General features: G+C 37.7%; 1 protein-coding gene across 2 annotated transcripts in view; it reads right to left on the reverse strand.

Moving 5' to 3' along the window:
* ADAM10 (ADAM metallopeptidase domain 10) overlaps nt 1–18,682 on the reverse strand; it is a 125,334-nt gene that overhangs the window by 13,781 nt on the left and 92,871 nt on the right. For both annotated transcript variants that reach the window (XM_045822559.1, XM_045822561.1), the window contains exons 9-14: nt 15,411–15,574; nt 10,610–10,793; nt 5,917–6,067; nt 4,933–5,116; nt 4,138–4,246; nt 3,444–3,664 (exon numbers count right to left, since the gene is read on the reverse strand). In XM_045822559.1, coding sequence (XP_045678515.1) covers nt 3,444–3,664; nt 4,138–4,246; nt 4,933–5,116; nt 5,917–6,067; nt 10,610–10,793; nt 15,411–15,574 — 1,013 coding nt within the window. The remainder of the gene's footprint in view (nt 1–3,443; nt 3,665–4,137; nt 4,247–4,932; nt 5,117–5,916; nt 6,068–10,609; nt 10,794–15,410; nt 15,575–18,682) is intronic.

Below are 18,682 nucleotides of genomic sequence, written 5' to 3' on the forward strand. Positions count from 1 at the left end.
AACTGATGAATGGAAGTCAGACAACCAAGAAGTTGAAATAGGCCCGTTCATCCAGATGAGTAGGAGGGGTGGAGTCAGGCAGCCGGGCATGGGTCACCGCACAGAGAGCAGAGTTGGGACCGGGTGCATAAGGCATCCAGGGGAGTGTAAGGCATCCGGGGTGCGCAAGACCGCAGCAGGTGGACCCTGAGTGCGCAAACAGCAGCTGTCAGACCCTGGCCAAGGGGTGGCAACTGGCAGACCCAGTGAGGAGGCGATTGTGAAGCAAGGCACTGTGCGCAACCCAGGATCCCAGTGCTGGGAAATACAGCCTCGGGACACTGATTGAGGACACCTGTGGGAGATGAGGCGCATGGAGAGACACCCAGCCTCACAGGAGAGGTCTTTGGAGGGTCCCTGGATGTGCACAAGCCCACCCACACAGGAACTAGCACCAGAGGGCCCCAGTTTGCTCAGGGGAAGCAGCGGAAGGGACTGAGGTCCCACAGGGAATGAGCTACCGCCATTGTTCCCTCAACCCCGCCCCCACATACAACATCACAACCCAGCAACTGGGGTGCCCTGCCCTGGTGAACACCTAAGGCTCCGCCCCTCATATGTAACAGGCATGACCAGACCAAAAAAAAAAAAAAAAAAGAGAGAGAGAGAGATGGCTCAAACAGAAGAACAAATCAAAGCCCCAGAACCCATCCTTTTAAGCGACCAAGAGATAGCCAACCTATCAGATGCACAGTTCAAAGCACTCGTGAACAGGAAACTCACAAAATTGGTTGATTTTGGTCACAAATTAGATGAACAAACGCAGGCTACAATAAGAGAAATGAAGGAAAATGCACAGGGAACCAACAGTGATGAGAAGGAAATTGGGACTCAAAACAGTAGAGTGGACCAGAAGGAAGAAAGAAACATACAATCAGAAAAGAATGGAGAAATAAGAATTCAAAAAAATGAGGAGAGGCTAGGGAACCTCCAGGACATCTTTAAATGTTCCAACATCTGAATTATAGGGGTACCAGAAGGAGAAAAGGAAGAGCAACAAGTGGAAAAGTTATTTGAACAAATAATAAAGGAGAACTTCCACATTCTGGCAAAGGAAATGGACTTCCAGGAAGTCCAGGAAGCTCAGGGAGTCCCAAAGAAGTTGGGCCCCAGGAAGGAAACACCAAGGCACATCATAATTACATTAGCCAAGGTGAAAATGAAGGAGAGAATCCTAGAAGCAGCAAGAGATGAGACAGTTACCTACAAAGGAGTTCCCATCAGACTGTCAGATGATTTCTCGAAAGAGACCTTGTAGGCAAGAAGGGGCTAGAAAGAAGTATTCCAAGTCATGAAAGGCAAGGACCTACATCCAAGATTGTTCTATCCAGCAAAGCTTGCATTTAGAATTGAAGGGCAGATAAAGTGTTTCTCAGATAAGGTCAAGTCAAAGGAGTTCATCATCACCAAGCTCTTATTCTATGAAATGTTAAAGGAACTTATTTAAGACAAAGAAGATTAAAAAAAAAAAACATGTATAGTAAAAGGACAGCAAACTCACAATTATTAACAACCACACCTAAAGCAAAACCAAAAGAAACTAAGCAAACAACTAGAACAGGAACAGAACCACAGAAATGGAGATCACATGGGAGGTTAGCAACAGGGGAGTGGGAGGAGGAGAGAGGGGGAAAAGGTACAGAGAATAAGTAGCATAGATGGTAGGTAGAAAATAGAGAGGGAGAGGTCAAGAATAGTACGGGAAATGTAGAAGCTAAAGAACTTATGACACATGGACATGAACTAAAGGGGGGGAATGTGGGTGGGAGAAGGTGTGCAGGGTGGAGGGGAGTGAAGGGGGGAAATGGGACAACTGTAATAGCATAATCAGTAAAATATATTTAAAAAAAAAGAAAAGAAAACCCTAAAATACCTGCCACAACATATACTCAGTAGAACATAACTCAGAGATCCCCATTATTGGATTTCTTTTTTGGAATATATTGACCTCTATAGCAGACAAGTTTACCAGATCTCAACCTATTCTTAATGAGATAATCTGAAAAAAGAAGAAAAGAAGTGGATCTGAGTTGAAAATAGGAAAGCAAAAGGCCAAGAAAGGTAAGCTATTTAAAGTCCTAGAACTGACAAAGGCAAGAAGGATGACCTGAATCCCTGTGTAATTCCCAAGCCTGTATTCATTCCACTTCACCAGTGTCACAAGGCACTTTTAGTTTAACAGATATTTTTTTGAACATCTATTATGCACCAAGCACAGGAGTACAAAAATAGTAATATATCATGTTTTAAAGGGATCTAAGTTAATTGCCCAATTATTTGGTTTAAAATCTAGGTCTCCTAAATCCAACTTCAATGATCTTCCCACTGCTAGTCATCAACTAGCTAAAAGCCACATATTCTAACACACAAAGTATTATTCTTCTATGTGTAATAAACGTGCTTTAATGTTGCAGATTATCCCAAAATTTTTTTTGTAGAAGGTTATCTACAACCTTCTACAACCTTTACTGTAGAAGAGTAACAAAAAGAGTGATAATCCACACAAACAACTTTATGTGCTTTTGAGGCATCCTCAGTCTTGAACACACACAAAAAGCAGTGAGAAAAAAAAAACTGGGGAAGGGCTAAAAGGGAAGAGCTAGGTTCTAAGTCAATTTCCAAAGCAAACTCAATCAGTTCAGGTATAGAACATTCTCAAATACTTCATTTGCAAGCTTCCTACTTATATTTTAATGTAATCACTTAGAAACATGAATATTTAAGTGACTTAAGATAGTCATTCTCAGCAATCTTCTAAGAAAATTTCAGGTAATTTAACATCTGTACAACTTGGAGGAATTCAAGCTTAAAAATAATACAGTTTAGTAGATTTATGTTGAAATGAACATCCATAATCATTAACAAATCTGCAAAAAGCCCTGTATCTGATCTTACACTGTTCAATATTCCTATCCCTGACAAGATGAAGACTCAGAAATTATATTCAAACATCAGAAAAAAACCTTCAGAAAATCACCAATTTCTCTTTCATCTCTCCTGTTCAGCAAAGTAGAACCTGCAGCTGGCTATCTGTCATATTGAAACAAGGGAGAAGTATAAAAAGCAAGCAGGGCTTTCCTTGAGGAGTAACTCCCATGAAAATGCCCTATTCATATGTACCAAAGGAGGAAGTAACCCATCCAGGACATGCTAGGGAGCAGAGTAAAACAGAATGATTCCCATCACCTACTAACTAATCTATGAACAATACACATGCAGAGATTCTGATCACTTTGAAAGAAAATAATACCTAGGGATATTTGAACTTTAAAAATCATTCTTAAAATAAAGTAATTATAGTGTAAACAAGTGTTTTTCTCATAACACTGGTGACCTCTGGCCAAGTAAAATTACGATCAAAACATTTTGAGATAAAGTTTCTTTATAAAAAAAACTATACTTACCACAATCCATTCAGCAATGTTTTCATAGAGCTCTGGACTAAAAATTGCTTTTTTAAGCCTAGCTAAAGGACCATCAGCATCTACTAATCTGCACCGCATGAAAACATCACAGTAGCCTCTAAAATCATTGCACGGGGATCCAGGTTGCAGGGTGATGGTTCGACCCATGAAATGCTCGCTCCACTGCACAGACCCTGTGCTGGCACAAGTTGACAGGTCCACTGGAAAAGAAGTGCCAAATATAAGTTGAAGATCAGATTTCCTAGTGAGTCAGTTGGGGAGAAAGGGAAGAAAGGAAGAAACTGCCTAAAATCATTATCATGACATGTTGTATAGACTTTCATTAGTTAGGCTAGATACCACCACTGGTAATTCACCTTAAATGTTACAATATAAGTAAACAAACAGCAACTCTTGACTTAGGGCCTACAATACCTTTAAAATCTTCTAGCAGTGTTTATATTAATTATTGCCATAAAGTTAGCAGGTTTTTGTACAGTTTATCATTTTAAAAAACTCTAGCGATCTAATAGTAGAAACACAATGTTACACTACATTTAAATTTTTTCTCAACAGGATAAGTTTAGCTGGAAATTATCTGTACAAAGTGTGTATCAAAATTTAACCCCTAACATATAGGAGAATATAAGGTTTTTGAAAATTTTATGCTCTTCTTGTATTTTAAAAGCCTTACTCTTCTTCATACAGCAGACGTGGCATAATTCCTTATCATCTTTGCTATCAGAACTGGCACAGGTACACTCCTCCAAGCCATATTTCTCACAGATGGAACCTGCACATTGCTGAAAGAAAAACAGAAGATCAATTATTTAAACCCTATATAGTCAAGTCTATTATTTGTTCAGAGTAACAGACAAATACAAGTCTCCAAAGCTAAAATAATTAAGTAGAAATACAATCTGGGGAAAAAAAGCATAGCTTAGTATCAGAAATGGATCATATAAACACATTTGAAAAAGTCTACATGCAAACAAGATAGTAAATCTTTTAAGGAAATGGCAACTTAAAAAAAATCTTTACAAAGTAAAACAGAAAAAAGAGATGAGCACCAATTTTATGTTAATTACTATATAGCTCCTTTATAAGGAGAGAAAAATGAGGTTTTCCTCATGAAAAAAAGTGATCATTTAGGCAAGAAAGATTCAAAGGCTTCACAATCTTTTATTTAGGCTATTAAAAAGATATTAACTTATAAAAGTTAAAAACAGTAAAAAGTCACATGACTAGCTGTGTAACTTTTTCTCTAGAGAATATCAAACACACACAGTGGAAAGATAAAAGGCAAGTCAATAATTAATTGACTGCCACCAGCAATTTAATACATTATGGCTTTGTGGAGAAATAGACAGAACATTATTGAAACAGAGACTGAGATTAATTACTTTAAGCAACTTTAAAGTGTAAACGAGTATTCTGAAAAAGCAAGTTTTATTAAACTAAATTAAAAATATATAAATGGAATGCTTACCCCATTAATGCATACTTGCGTATGCCTATTACAGTCTGTAAAGTTTGGCTTGGGGTCAGATGCTGGGCAGAGAGCTGTAATGCCATTACATATTCCTTCTTTTGCACAGTCTGAATCATCCCGACACTTTTCAGTTTTTGACTTGAATGCACACTGTGCTGTACAACAGGGACCTTGGCTTGGACTAGAAGAAACATTAAATGATTAAAGAAAATCATTAGAATACTGTATTTATATATTTTTTTTCCTCATTTTTATATCATAAATCTCATCTTTTAAATGGTATGTTACTAATATACAACTTCAAATATTGGAATAAGAAGCTACTATGTTTCAACATTCTAATAAACGTAAAAAAGTGATTATTTTATTTTTATCATCACGGCGTTTTTACTCTATTTTGCTCTTAATGAAAGGGAGTACTAGGATATAGTACTAGGCAAATTATCAGTATTGTTCATAGTTCTATCATGTATTATTCAGTTTATCAATTTTCTGACATTTATATGCTAAAATCAAATTGGGATAAACAGACCAACCATTTAAAAAGTATTCCACAAACAACAGTCTATTGCTTATAATAATTACTACCAAAGTAATTTGACAAGTGAAGTAATCATATGACATTGATATAAGAGTATATGGAATCCATATTATTTAAATAGTTCAAATTAAGATTCTAAAAATATGGATAATAGTCATATTTTTAAAGAATTAAATAAAATGTATTTTACTGAGCATCCTTTGCATGGCTTTTTTTAACACCCACCACACAAATTACAGTAGTTCAATCTGCCAACAACAGTGCACTAACCAATGCTATGGAGTAGAAATAAATAAAATATTTTGTGAAAAAAACAAATAAAACAAAACAACAAATATAGTCTCAAAACCATATGCATCTCTTAATCTGTTTTAAATCTGTCTTAACTGCCTTTAAGTGACTTTACAGGAACGTAAACATGACTGGAAATAGCAAGGTACCTGCACTGTTTCCCAGGTTTTAGCTTGCACTTTCTCCCTTCTGGCTGGTTTGCATCATAGCAGCACTCATCTTTACACTGGTCACTATAGCCACAGTCACATTCTTCACCTTGCTCTACCATCCCATTTCCACAAATAGGTTGGCCAGATTCTGGGGGGAGGCAAAGTAAGCACTGTATGAACATATTAATTTGATTTAAAATTCACAAACTCTTTGGAGATTCATACAAAAGGAGAAAGGAAAGCTTTGGTGAGTAAGAAAGGTAGAACAATCTAGAAATGTGAAAATCAGAAGACCTAATTCCGACACTGGTTCAGTCACTAATTAGCAATGAGGCCTGGGCAATTAGCTTCCCTTTTCTTGGGCCTCAGTTTCCTCACCTGCATAGTGAGGGGATTTGACCTGATGGTCTCCTCCTCTAAGGCTCCTTCTAGAAGTGATGACATTCTTTAGGCCACATCACACTGAGATTTACTGAACAGTAACAGCACTGTTTATATTACACTAATATAACTTAAGTTAGTGATTTATCAGCCAGAAAATATTAAACCTTTTTTGTTAGATGGAAAATTTCAAACCTACAAAGTAGTAAAACAGTAAGTACAATGAACTCCTATGTACCGATCACTGAACTTTAACAACTATCAACAGTATATTGTCAACAACTCTACCTAACATTCGTTTTCACAAATACTTCATGATTAATCTAAGAGAGAAGTTTCTTTCTTTGTTAAATCATAATACCATTATCACATCTGACAAAATTAACCATATGCTCAAAGGCATCTAATTACCAATCCATGTTCAGTTTTACTCAACTCTCTTTACAACTGGTTTATCTGAACCAAGTTCTACAAAAGGTTCCTCGAAGTTGAAATAGACCCGTTCATCCAGACCAGTAGGAGGGGTGGAGTCAGGCAGCCGGGCATGGGTCCCGGCGCAGAGAGCATTGGGACCGGGCACATAAGGCATCCAGGGTGCGCAAGACCTCAGCGGGTGGACCCTGGTCAAGGGGTGGCAACTGGCAGACCCAGTGAGGAGACGATTGTGAAGCAAGGCAGTGCGCGCAACCCAGGATCACAGCGCTGGGAAATAGAGCCTTGGGCCACTGATTGAAAACACCTGTGGGGGTTGAGGCCAGGGAGAGACTCCCAGCCTCATAAGAGAGGTCGCTGGAAAGTCCCATGGGGTGCACAAGCCCACCCACACAGGAATTGGCACCAGAGGGGCCCAGTTTGCTCAGGGGAAGCAGTGGAAGGGACTGAGGTACCATGGAGAATGAACTACCGCCATTGTTTCCTCTCGACCCCGCCCCCACATACAACGTCACAACCCAGCAACTGGGGTGCCCTGCCCTGGTGAACACCTAAAGCTCCGCCCCTCATACGTATCAGGCACAACCAGACCAAAGAAGAAAAAAAAGGTGGCTCAAGCAGAAGTGAAAGCCCACAACCAGTATTTTTAAGCAACTGAGAGATAGCGAACCTATCAGATGCACAGTCCAAATCACTGGTGATCAGAATGCTCAAAGAATTGGATGAATTTGGTCACAAATTAGATGAAAAAATGAAGACTACAATAAGTGAAATGAAGAAAAATGCAAAGGGAACTAATAGTGATGGGATAAACACTGGGTCTCACATCAACGGAGTGGACCAGAAGGAAGAAAAAAACATCCAACTGGAACAGAATGAAGAAACAAGAATTCAAAAAAATGAGAAGCGTAGGAACCTCCAGGACTTTAAATCTTCCAACATCTGAGTCATAGTGCTGCCGAAAGAGAGAGGAAGAGCAAGAAATTGAAAACTTATTTGAAAAAATAATGGAGGAGAACTTCCCCAATCTGGTGAAGGAACTAGACATGCAAGTCCAGGAAGCTCAGAGAGTCCCAAAGAAGTTGAACCCAAGGAAGGAAACACCAAGGTACATTACAATTAAATTACCCAAGATTAAAGATGAGGAGAGAATCCTAGAAGCAGCAAGAGAAAAGGAGACAGTTTCCTACAAAGGAATTCCCATCAGACCGTCAGCTGATTTCTCAAAAGAGACCTTGCAGGCATGAAGGGGCTGGAAAGAAGTATCTGAACTCATGAAAGCCAAGGACCTACATCCAAGATTGCTCTATCCAGTAAAGCTTGCATTTAGATCAAAGGGCAGATAAAGTGTTTCTCAGATAAGGTCAAGTTAAAGGAGTTCATCATCACCAAGCCCTTAATTTATGAAATGTTAAAGAAACTTATCTAAGAAAAAGAAGATAAAAAAAAACATGTATAGTAAAATAACAGCAAACTCACAATTAACAACCACACCTAAAACAAAACCAAAAGAAACTAAGCAAACAACTAGAACAGGAACAGAACCACAGAAAAGGAGATCACATGGAGAGAGAGACCACACAAAGGGAGATCACTCCCCTGGGAAGTAGGAGGAGGAGAGAGGGGGAAAAGGTACAGAGATTAGTAGCATAGATGGTAGGTAGAAAATAGGAGGAGGGCAAGAACAGTATGGGAAATGTAGAAGCTAAAGAACTTATGACACATGGACATGAACCAAAGGGGGGGACGTGGATGGGAGAGGGTGTGCAGGGTGGAGGGAAGTAAAGGGGGGTAATGGGACAACTGTAATAGTATAATCAATAAAATATATTTTTTAAAAAACCAATCCCAAAAGGTTACATATGTTGTATGATTCCTATTACATAACATTCCTGCAGTGACAAAACTTTAGAAATGGGCAACAGTTACTGGGGAAAGTGAGGGAACAGTAGGAGGGGGGTGAGTGCAGTTATGAAAGAAAGCACTGAGGGTTCCTTGTGGTGACAGAACTGTTCTGTACCTTGACTGTGGTGCTGGATATTTATGCCTACCCACACATGTGATAAAACTGTAGAACACACACACACACACACACACACACACATAGAAATGAGAAAAACTGGGGAAATTTAAATAAGATTTGTGGATTACATCAGTGTCAATATCCTGGTTATGATACTCTACTATACAGTTTTGCAAGATGTTACCATTGGGTGAAGGGTACATGGAATCTGTTATTTCTGCCTGTGAATCTAAACTATAAAATTACAGTTAAAAACAGAAGGCAATGATATGTCAATTATACCTCAATTTTTTTTTACCAGCTTTTAAAAAAGAAAAAGGCCATACTTATCTGGAAATTTTCCTCAATTCTTTCTCCTTTGCTGTCATTATTTAAACCCATCTTTGAGTGGTCTTTATGTTCAAGGTAGCAGCCTCAATTTTGCCTTCAAGTAACTCACAATTTTGTGAAATAAAACAAGAACCCCACCAAAAAAATACTGTAAGATAGACTATATAGAATATTAAATGTCACAAGAGAGGCATAAGAGATAAAGGGATAAACGTGTCATATCCATATGATGGAATACTATTCAGCCACAAAAATGTCTGACAATCTGACACATGCTACAACTTGAATACTGAAAATATTATGCTAAGTGAAATAAGGCAGAATCACACAAGTACAAATACTATATGATGCCACTTACAGGAGGTATCTAGAACAGGCAAATCTGTAGAGGCAGAAAACAGATGAGAGGTTGCCAAGGGCTGAGGAGAGGAAGAATAGGAAGTACTGTTTAATGGTTACAGAATTTCTATTTGAAGTGATAAAAAGGTTTGGAAATGGGCAGTGGTGATGACTGTATGACACTGTGAATATACTTAAGCCCCTGAATTGTACACTCAAAATTAGTTTAAATATGTATTCTATATTATGTACATTTTACTACAATATGGGAAAAAAAGAATTTCACAGCAGCTTAATTCATGTTAGCCTAAACCTTAAAAGCCCAGGTGTTAATCAGGAGAGTGAATGAGCAAACTGAGACACTATGCAATACTATCCAGCAATAGCATGAAACAAAATACTAACGATAAATCTCAAAATATTATTCTGAGTAAAAGCCGCCTTCCACAAAAGGGTACAAACTATATGATTCCATTTATAAGAAATAAAACAAGCAAAATTTATCTCTGGCAAAATAAATCAGAATAGTGGTTACTTCTCTTTCTCTTTTTAAAGATTTAATTTATTTTTAGAGAAAAGTGAATGGAGGGAGAAAGTAAGGGAAAGAAACATCAATCAGTTGCCTCTTGGATGCACCCTAAGCAGGGACCAAACCCTGCAACTAGAGCATGTGCCAGGAATTTGCCCTGACCAGGAATCGAACTGGCGACCTTTTGCTGTGTGGTATGACGTCCAACCAACTGAGCCACACTGGTCAGGACAGAACAGGGGTTACTTCTGTGTGTTTTGGGAGCAGAAACTGATTGGGAAGGGAAATGAAAGAACTTTCTGGGTGATAAAAATGTTCTATATCTTGACAGGTTACCCAGGTAAATGCACTTGTCAAAGCTCATCAAATTGTGAACTTAGGATTGTGCATTTCATTTCTATAAAAAATAAAAGACTCAAAAACAATAATTAACTGTAATGATATGTATGCTAAATTGTTTAGGGGTGAAGTACACTGATACAATCCACTTTAAACTGCAACAAAAAATATGGACTAAAGAATGGATATATTAGTAAATAAGTGATCAAGCAAATACAGCAAAGTCAAAACATAGGTGTTGGGTACACAGATGTTTACTATATTATTCTTTCAAGTTTGAAAATAGCCATAATAAAATATTGGGAAAATATACCTACCAACAAAACAGTTGTTTCTCTTCTTCTCAAGAACTTGGCTTATATTTCTAATGCTACACAGTGAGAATTTATTGTTGTTAAGTTTGTCCCCAGATGTTGCTCTTGCATACATGATGTAATTGCCATTTTCTTTTTGTCCTAAATTCTTAGATTCTCCTGGAGTGCACTCTGTTCCAGAATCATGCTGTCAAACAGAATATAGACTTACATAAACAGGGGAGTTAAATAAGGTTTTCAGGTCATTTGATCAAATGAAATTTTCTCATCAGAAGAACAATAGAGGCTCAGTAGACTCTCCTTTCGAAAAGACCCTACAATTGCTTTAGATTGCATACTGGAAAACAATCTGCTCTTTTAAGGCTGCTGTCTTAGAAGGGAAGGAAGAAAATCAGTGAAGTTCTAATCAAAACAACTTACAGCTTTGAAAGTAGGGAGTATAATGAAGGACAAACTATCATAAAAATCTATTGAAAATAAGTTCACTTATAAAAGTAGTAACAGGAACATAAACTACTTAAAACTACTAAAAAGTCTTTTTTTTATTTATTTATTTTATTTATTTATTTTGAGAGAGAGAGAGAGAGAGAGAGAGAGAGAGAGAGAGAGAAACATCAATGTGCGGTTGCTGGGGGTTATGGCCTGCAACCCAGGCATGTACCCTGACTGGGAATCGAACCTGGGACACTTTGGTTCCCAGCCCGCGCTCCATCCACTGAGCTATGCCAGCCAGGGCTCTAAAAAGTCTTTAAAATACATTTTAAGTTACATGTCATTACCAGCCCAGAGAAGCAGAGATAGGGAAAGACAGGAAATAAAAGAGACTGGTATGGAGCTAAGCATACACAGGCAGGCATCTAAGAGAGTTGAGGACTTACATAAGAAAGATAAGTAAATGCTGAGCAGGGATGGAAACACAGTGCTCTATTTTTTTTTTAAGATTTTATTTATTTATTTTTAGAGGCAAAGGGAAGGAGAAGGAGAGGGAAAGAAATCTCAATGTGTGGTTGCCTTTCGCTCACCCCCCACAACCCAGGCCTGTACCCTAACTAGGAATCGAACCAGTGACCCTTTGGTTTGCAAGCCAGCACTCAATCTACTGAGCCACACCAGCCAGGGCCAGTGCTCTATGCTTAAATGAAAATTAGGAAAAGTCAAGAGATAAAACCAAAACACTGTTTTGTAGAAAAAAACAGAAGACATACATATGTACAGAAATAGTTTATGGTGCTGATAACTATTAGAGAATCATCAGATATATACAGAAAAGTATCAAGCCATAGTTCCATGAATTTTCTCAAAGTAATGTACTTACTTACATGACAACACTGAGATCCGGAAAGGGAGTAATACCAGATCACAGTAGGTCTCCCCAGCCCCTGGGGGGGACGTGCATTTAAAAACAAAACAAACAACCCTCACGATGCTCCACAATCAACAATTCAGAACTTGTCTGCAAAGAACACCTTGAATGTACCACCCAAAAGTGCTGTGAGTTCAAATACAGAATGGTTTCACAAACTATAATCTTAGTTTAAGAAAACAAAAAAGCTTTCTCCTGAGTATAAAAACAATATACATTTAGAAATTTTAGAAAATGAAAAGTGGACAAAGAAAAATTCAATCATAACCCACCAACCACACAAGACTACTATTCACATTCTGGTCCACTTCCAACCTGACTTACAAATATTTCAATATAAAGCTTGGGCTATAAATGGTTTCTTTCCGTTTAACTGTACAGGGCAAGCATTCAGTAAGTTTATTATTTATTTCTATCCTCACCCAAGAATATGTTTTATTGATTTTTAGAGAGAAAGGAAGAAAGTCAGGGCAGGGAGGTGGGGAGAGAAACATCCACATGAGAAACATGGATTGGCTGCCTCCTACACGCTCACCAACTGGGGAGCAAACTGCAACCTAAGTACGTGCCCTGTCCAGGAATCAAATCTGCAATGCTTTCGTGCACAGGATGATGCTCTAACCAACTGAGCCACCCAGCCAGGACCAAAAACTTTATTTTTAAATGACAGTAGAGAGTAGAGCATTCCACGATACTTTCCTAGTGTGGGGGCATTTAAGCTGTTTAAAATTGTTTGCTATTATAAATAAACTGACAGTGGATCTTTTCACTTTTATTGTTCAAATGTACACAAATCTTCGACAGATTCTGCATTTATTTCTTTTAGTTGGAGTCCCAGAGGTAGAGTCAGTCAATAAAAAGGTCAAATATTTTAAGGGTCTTGATACATACTGCCAAACTGCCTGACAAAAGGACCATATTAATTTACATAACAGTATGGATCAAGATTTCAATAGGCAGAGATGGGAAGGAATTGGCTTCCTGGCAGAAGGAAAGTTTTAAAGAACTGTTATTACTTAATTTGACAAAAACGGGGAGATAACATTGAAAATAAACTTGGACCCAAATTATGGAAGATCCTAAATGCTAAGATGATAAAATTGTATCAGTAGGTACTAAAAGTAAGCTGTGAAGAGAAGTGACATGATCAGAACTATACTTAGACAAAGATTAATCTGGTGAGAGTGGGCACATATTAGAATTTTCACACTGAGAGACAGAATTTGTCTCATTTATGATTATAACTTCCCACAACACAGATTATAAAGTGGTTAACAATAGGTGCGCAATAAATATTTGAGACAGGATAAATAAATATAAGGGATATTGTGAGCCACTCAGAGAGAAAGTAACATTGACATAATATATAGATTTATAACAGGAGAGATAAAGATACAGACAGCAAGGAAGACAGGCTTGGGAGTTTATGGTTTGCCTGATCTTACTATTAAATTACTTAATAAACATTTAGTAAGTACCTATTACGTACATGAATGATAGATAGCACCAACAACATGCACAAAGGAATGGGCTGTGTTTAAGCAGAGTAGAACCATTAAAAGTAGTGTCGTATCAAGATACGGTACGTGGCCAAAGCACTGTAACCACTACAGGCTACGAGGGCTATCACAGATATAGTAAGACCAACCCCCACAGGATTTATGGCTTAGAACAAACAGAAGGCCAGCTCAACCATCCAAGTAACTAATTCCACCCTGCAGTAACCCTTAGTCTCATTATACACTCACTGCAATATATTAGCATACTAAACGCCCCTCCCCACCTGACTGAAATGGAAAACCCACATAAGGACACAAAATGGTGGATGGTGCTCTTCCAAGAAGTCTTCACCACTTTCCCCAGAAAAATCCTAAATATTCCTTCCCATATTGAAAGACCGACCCATTGATTAAATGAGAATCAATAAAAAAAGTAAATCCCACTAGGGTGGCACTGCTGTGTGAATGGAGTAGCCACTGTTTGTCTCTCTATTTCACTAATAAACTCTCACTTTAAACTATGCTAGTTCACATCTGAGTTCTTTCCTGCTGGAAGCCAAGAACCCCACAGTGGGTCACGGACTTTCAGATCCTTGGACCCGGGAAGCCATCAGTATGACAAGAAAAAAAAGACAGACAGACAAAAAATGTGAACCAGTTTACTCATTAGACAATAAGTAATATAACATTAATGTACTAAAAACACCTCTCCAGCAACTGGGTAGGGGATGGATTAGACAAGACGTGAAAAGAGAGCAGACCAGATTCCCTTCTCCAAGTGTGGTCCACAGACCAGCAGCAACAGGGGGTTTCTTAGAAACTCATGCCCCACCAAAAACTCACTGAACCTAAATTTGTATTTTAAGGTTGGCAGCATGTTATCTGCACAATAAGCTTTAAGAGGACCTAGACTGAAAAACAGAACAGTTAGAAGGTTGCTATACTCTCCCTTGGAGAAGGCTGGAAACAAAGGAACAGGGAGAGATGGGAGGACATTGAACTGTCCTGGAAAATGCAAATTACCCATGAACAACAGTTCTCTCCTCATCTCTAAAATTTCAATTACTCTTTTAAGAACAGGACATAAAAACAGTCAAGAGGTAGAGAGATTAAATACATCTTCAATACTTTCTGAAATTTTAAAATATCAACTTCATTCCACAGTAGAGAAAGACAAAATACCATATTTTGCCATGTATAGTGAGTGCACTCCGGATGTAATGTGCACCCACATTTTTGGCCCAGGCTTTCAGGAAAAAAAATCTTGCATTTTAACTTATTCATTTATTTATTCAATTATTCATTTATTTGTATGTAGAAACAAAACCGATTATCATATTCCAGGGTATTATTTTGCATATGGATATAGTTATTGCTTTCTAGAGTTACAATTTCAACACATAAGTACAAATAAAAGAACTAAAAACATCTATTTAATATGAAATTAATATACCCATGTATAAAGCACATCCTTATTTTCCCCTCAAAAATGTGGGCAAAAAAGTATGCATAATACACTGCAAAATACAGTAGTAAGCCCTAACAATGCTTTAACAGAATTGAAGTAAAACAACTACTCCACAATTTGCTAACATTCAAGATGCACTTTAAATAATAAAAAGTGATTCTCATTCAATGAATATTTCAATAAATCATGTACCAGGCACTGTTCTAGGGCCAGGAGGCACAGAAGTGAATAAAACAGACAAAATCCCTTGCCTTCACTGAATTCTGGCATTGGTAGACTGATTTTTCTTATTTTAACCACAAATATTCTATTTTACTCCCTTTCAATATGGTCAAGCACATGATTATGTTCTGAGATATAAAAACTCAACATTCACACATATTTGTTTTCATTGTAAACAAAAAAAATCACTGACAAAAAAGGTTAGTAACTTTTATTATTTTATTTAAAATCTAGTAATTAGGCAATACTTACTGGAGATCCAAAGTTATGTCCAACCTCATGAGCAAAAGTGATGTGAGAGACTTTGGGAGGTACATGAGATCCATAGTTCTGAACAGTAATAATTCCAGTGTTTAGGGACTTCTTCTTCCCATCTGAATAGAGCTTACTTTTTTCACATATTCCTCCAGAGCTTCCTAATTCAGAACAAAAGATGGCTAAATTAGTATCTATTTTCCCCAAAAATAACTTTCTAATATATGTTATACTAAGACATGTTATATTTTGAGTCCAAAGTACACTTGGTACCCACATGTACCAAACACTCAAAAGTTTCTTTGGTCCAAGATTAGGAACTCATTCCAAATAAAAGCTTTAATGGAGAAATTCCCAGGATAGAGTATAAAGCCCTTATAAAATATTCCTCTTCATAATTAAAAAGTTCCCCAATTGTTGTTCCCATTAATTTAGCAAAACAAGTGTTTGAGTTTCTGTCAATTGAATACATCAGTATTTACAATGAGTCAAAGTCCATACCTCTCATCTTTTAAACAGAAAACCTGAAGTAAATGAAAGTTGAGTAAAATATTCTCAAGTCCATTATGAGAAAGTCACTTCTACAAATAAAAGCAATGATGCACAGGAGTATGTACGTGATTAACTATCTTGAAAGGCAACACCAATGTAGTTTTTTTTTAAGAAAAGAATTAGCCATTGTCAGGGGTTGGGGATGTGGGGTTGGGAGAAATAGGGAGAGGCTGGTGGAAGGTACAAACTTTCAATTATATAAGTTTTTACAATGTATACAAATAGAAAATCATCATGATGTACACTTCAAATATCTTACAATTTTGTCAATTATACCTCAATAAAGCTGAAAAAAAAGAATTCCATTAAATGGGTTAAAAACAAAGGGAGGAGGAAAGAAAAGAGAACATGAGAGGGGAGAACAAATGTGGCAAAATGTTAACTGACTATCAGATATTCACTGTGCTACTCTTGCAATTTTTCGGCATGTTTATAAATTTTTTCAAAATAAAATAAAATAATTGAATTAATGATTTTCTAATGTGTCTTGAATTTTAAAAAAACATGCATTTTTACTTTGATTCTGTCCCTCTTTTAGTTGTTTGCTTAATTTGTTTTTGTTTTATAGGTTTAATTGTTGATAGTTGTATACTATCATTTTACTATTCATAGTTTTGATCTTCCTCCATTTCTTTAATATTTTTTATTGATTATACTATTACAGTTGTCCCATTTTCACTCCTTTATTCCCCTCCACACTGCATACTCCCATCACCCACATTCCCCGCCTTAGTTCATGTCCATGGGTCATATATATAAGTTCTTGGGCTACTTCATTTCCTATACTATTTTAACCACCCCCGTGGCTACTTTGTACCTGCCATTTATGCTTCTTATTCCCTGTCCTTTTCCCCCATTCGCCCCCCTCCACCTCCCTGCTGATACCCTTCATGTGATCTCCATTTCTCTGATTCTGTTCCTGTTTTAGTTGTTTGCTTACTTTTTGTTTTTGTTGTTTTTCTTTTCTTTTAGGTTCAGTTGTTGATAGTTGTTGAATTTGTTGTCATTTTACTGTTCATATTTTTTATCTTCTTTTTCTTAGATAAGTCCCTTTAACATTTCATATAATAAGGGCTTGATGATGATGAACTCCTTTAACTTGACCTTATCTGAGAAACACTTTATCTGCCCTTCCATTCTAAATGGTAGCTTTGCTGGATAGAGTAATCTTGGATGTAGGTCCTTGCCTTTCATGACTTCAAATACTTCTTTCCAGCCTCTTCTTGCCTTTAAGATTTCTTTTGAGAAATCAGACTGATAGACTGAAATCATTTGATAGACTTATGGGAATGCCTTTGTAGGTAACTGTCTCCTTTTCTCTTGCTGCTTTTAAGATTCTCTCCTCATCTTTAATCTTGGGTAATTTAATTGTAATGTGCCTTGGTGTTTCCTTCCTTGGGTCCAACCTCTTTGGGACTCTCTGAGCTTCCTGGACTTGCATGTCTAGTTCCTGCACCAGACTGGGGAAGTTCTCCTTCATTATTTTTTCAAATAAGCTTTCAATTTCTTGCTCCTCCTCTCTCCTTCAGCAGCACTATGACTCAGATACTGGAAGATTTAAAGTTGTCCTGGGGGTTCCTAAGCCTCTCCTCATTTTTTTGAATTCTTGTTTCTTCATTCTGTTCCAGTTGGATGCTTTTTTCTTCCTTCTGCTCCAAATCATTGAATCCTGGTTTCCTTCCCTTCACAGTTGGTTCCCTGTATATTTTGCTTTATTCCACTTTAGGTGGCCTTTACTTCTTCCTTCATTTTGCGACCGAGCTCAATCATTTCTGTCAGTATCCTGATTACCAGCATTTTGAACACTGCATCTGATAGGTTGGTTATCGCCTCATCGCTTAGTTCTTTTTCTGGAGTTTTGATCTGTTCTTTTATTTGGGCCATATTTCTTTGTCTCAGCACAGCTGTTACATTGCATGGGTGTTAACATACAATGTTACAGGGTAGGGCAACTCACATCTCTGGGTTGTGGCACCGTGTGTGGGGGAGGGTTCAGAGAGGGAACAATGCTGCTTGCTAGGCTCTCATCCCACTTTCCGTCACTTCCCTCACTTCCCACAAACAGATTGTGCCCTTTCAGGTGCTGATTTGCAGGTGGATGGGTTTGTGCACATTCTAGGACCCCATGGGCCTCTTCAACAGACTCTCCTATGACACTGGGAGTTTCTCTCACCATCAAACCCCCACACCAACCCCAGTTTTAACAGCCAGATGTTGTGAGTTTAGTTTCCCATGCTGAAACCCTGGTCTGGTCTGTCTTGCTCCCCATTTGTTCCTCCTGCTTACCCGTGCGTGAATATGGGACACCTAGCCAGCTAGCCCCAGCCTTGTCCACTCAGTCCACTGCCTTGTCATGCATCCTCTCTGCCCTGCTACCCAGTCTCCACCTCTCCTACTGGTCTGGATGTTTCTTTGACTCCTTGGTTGTCGGACTTCCATGCAGTTTGACTTTCTGAAACTCCTGGTTGTTTTTTGTTTTTAAATTGGTTGTTATACTTCTTTTGGTAGTGCAAGGAAGTGAGGTGGTTCAACCTACACCTCCATCCTGACTGGAGTCTCATAGTTTTCTTAATAATTCTATTAAAGACTTTTAGTGAGAAGTTCTGTATATTCACATTTAAAAGGTTTCTCTACTTGAGTTTTTGTTAAAATACTATCAAAAGGAGTAGCATATTCTGATAACTGACCAAATTATTTCAAATTAGTTTTCTACATGT

Source organism: Phyllostomus hastatus, unplaced genomic scaffold (genome assembly GCF_019186645.2).
Source record: "Phyllostomus hastatus isolate PE091 unplaced genomic scaffold, TTU_PhHast_1.1 phas_scaffold_501, whole genome shotgun sequence".
In the NCBI taxonomy this organism is placed as follows: Eukaryota; Metazoa; Chordata; class Mammalia; order Chiroptera; family Phyllostomidae; genus Phyllostomus; species Phyllostomus hastatus.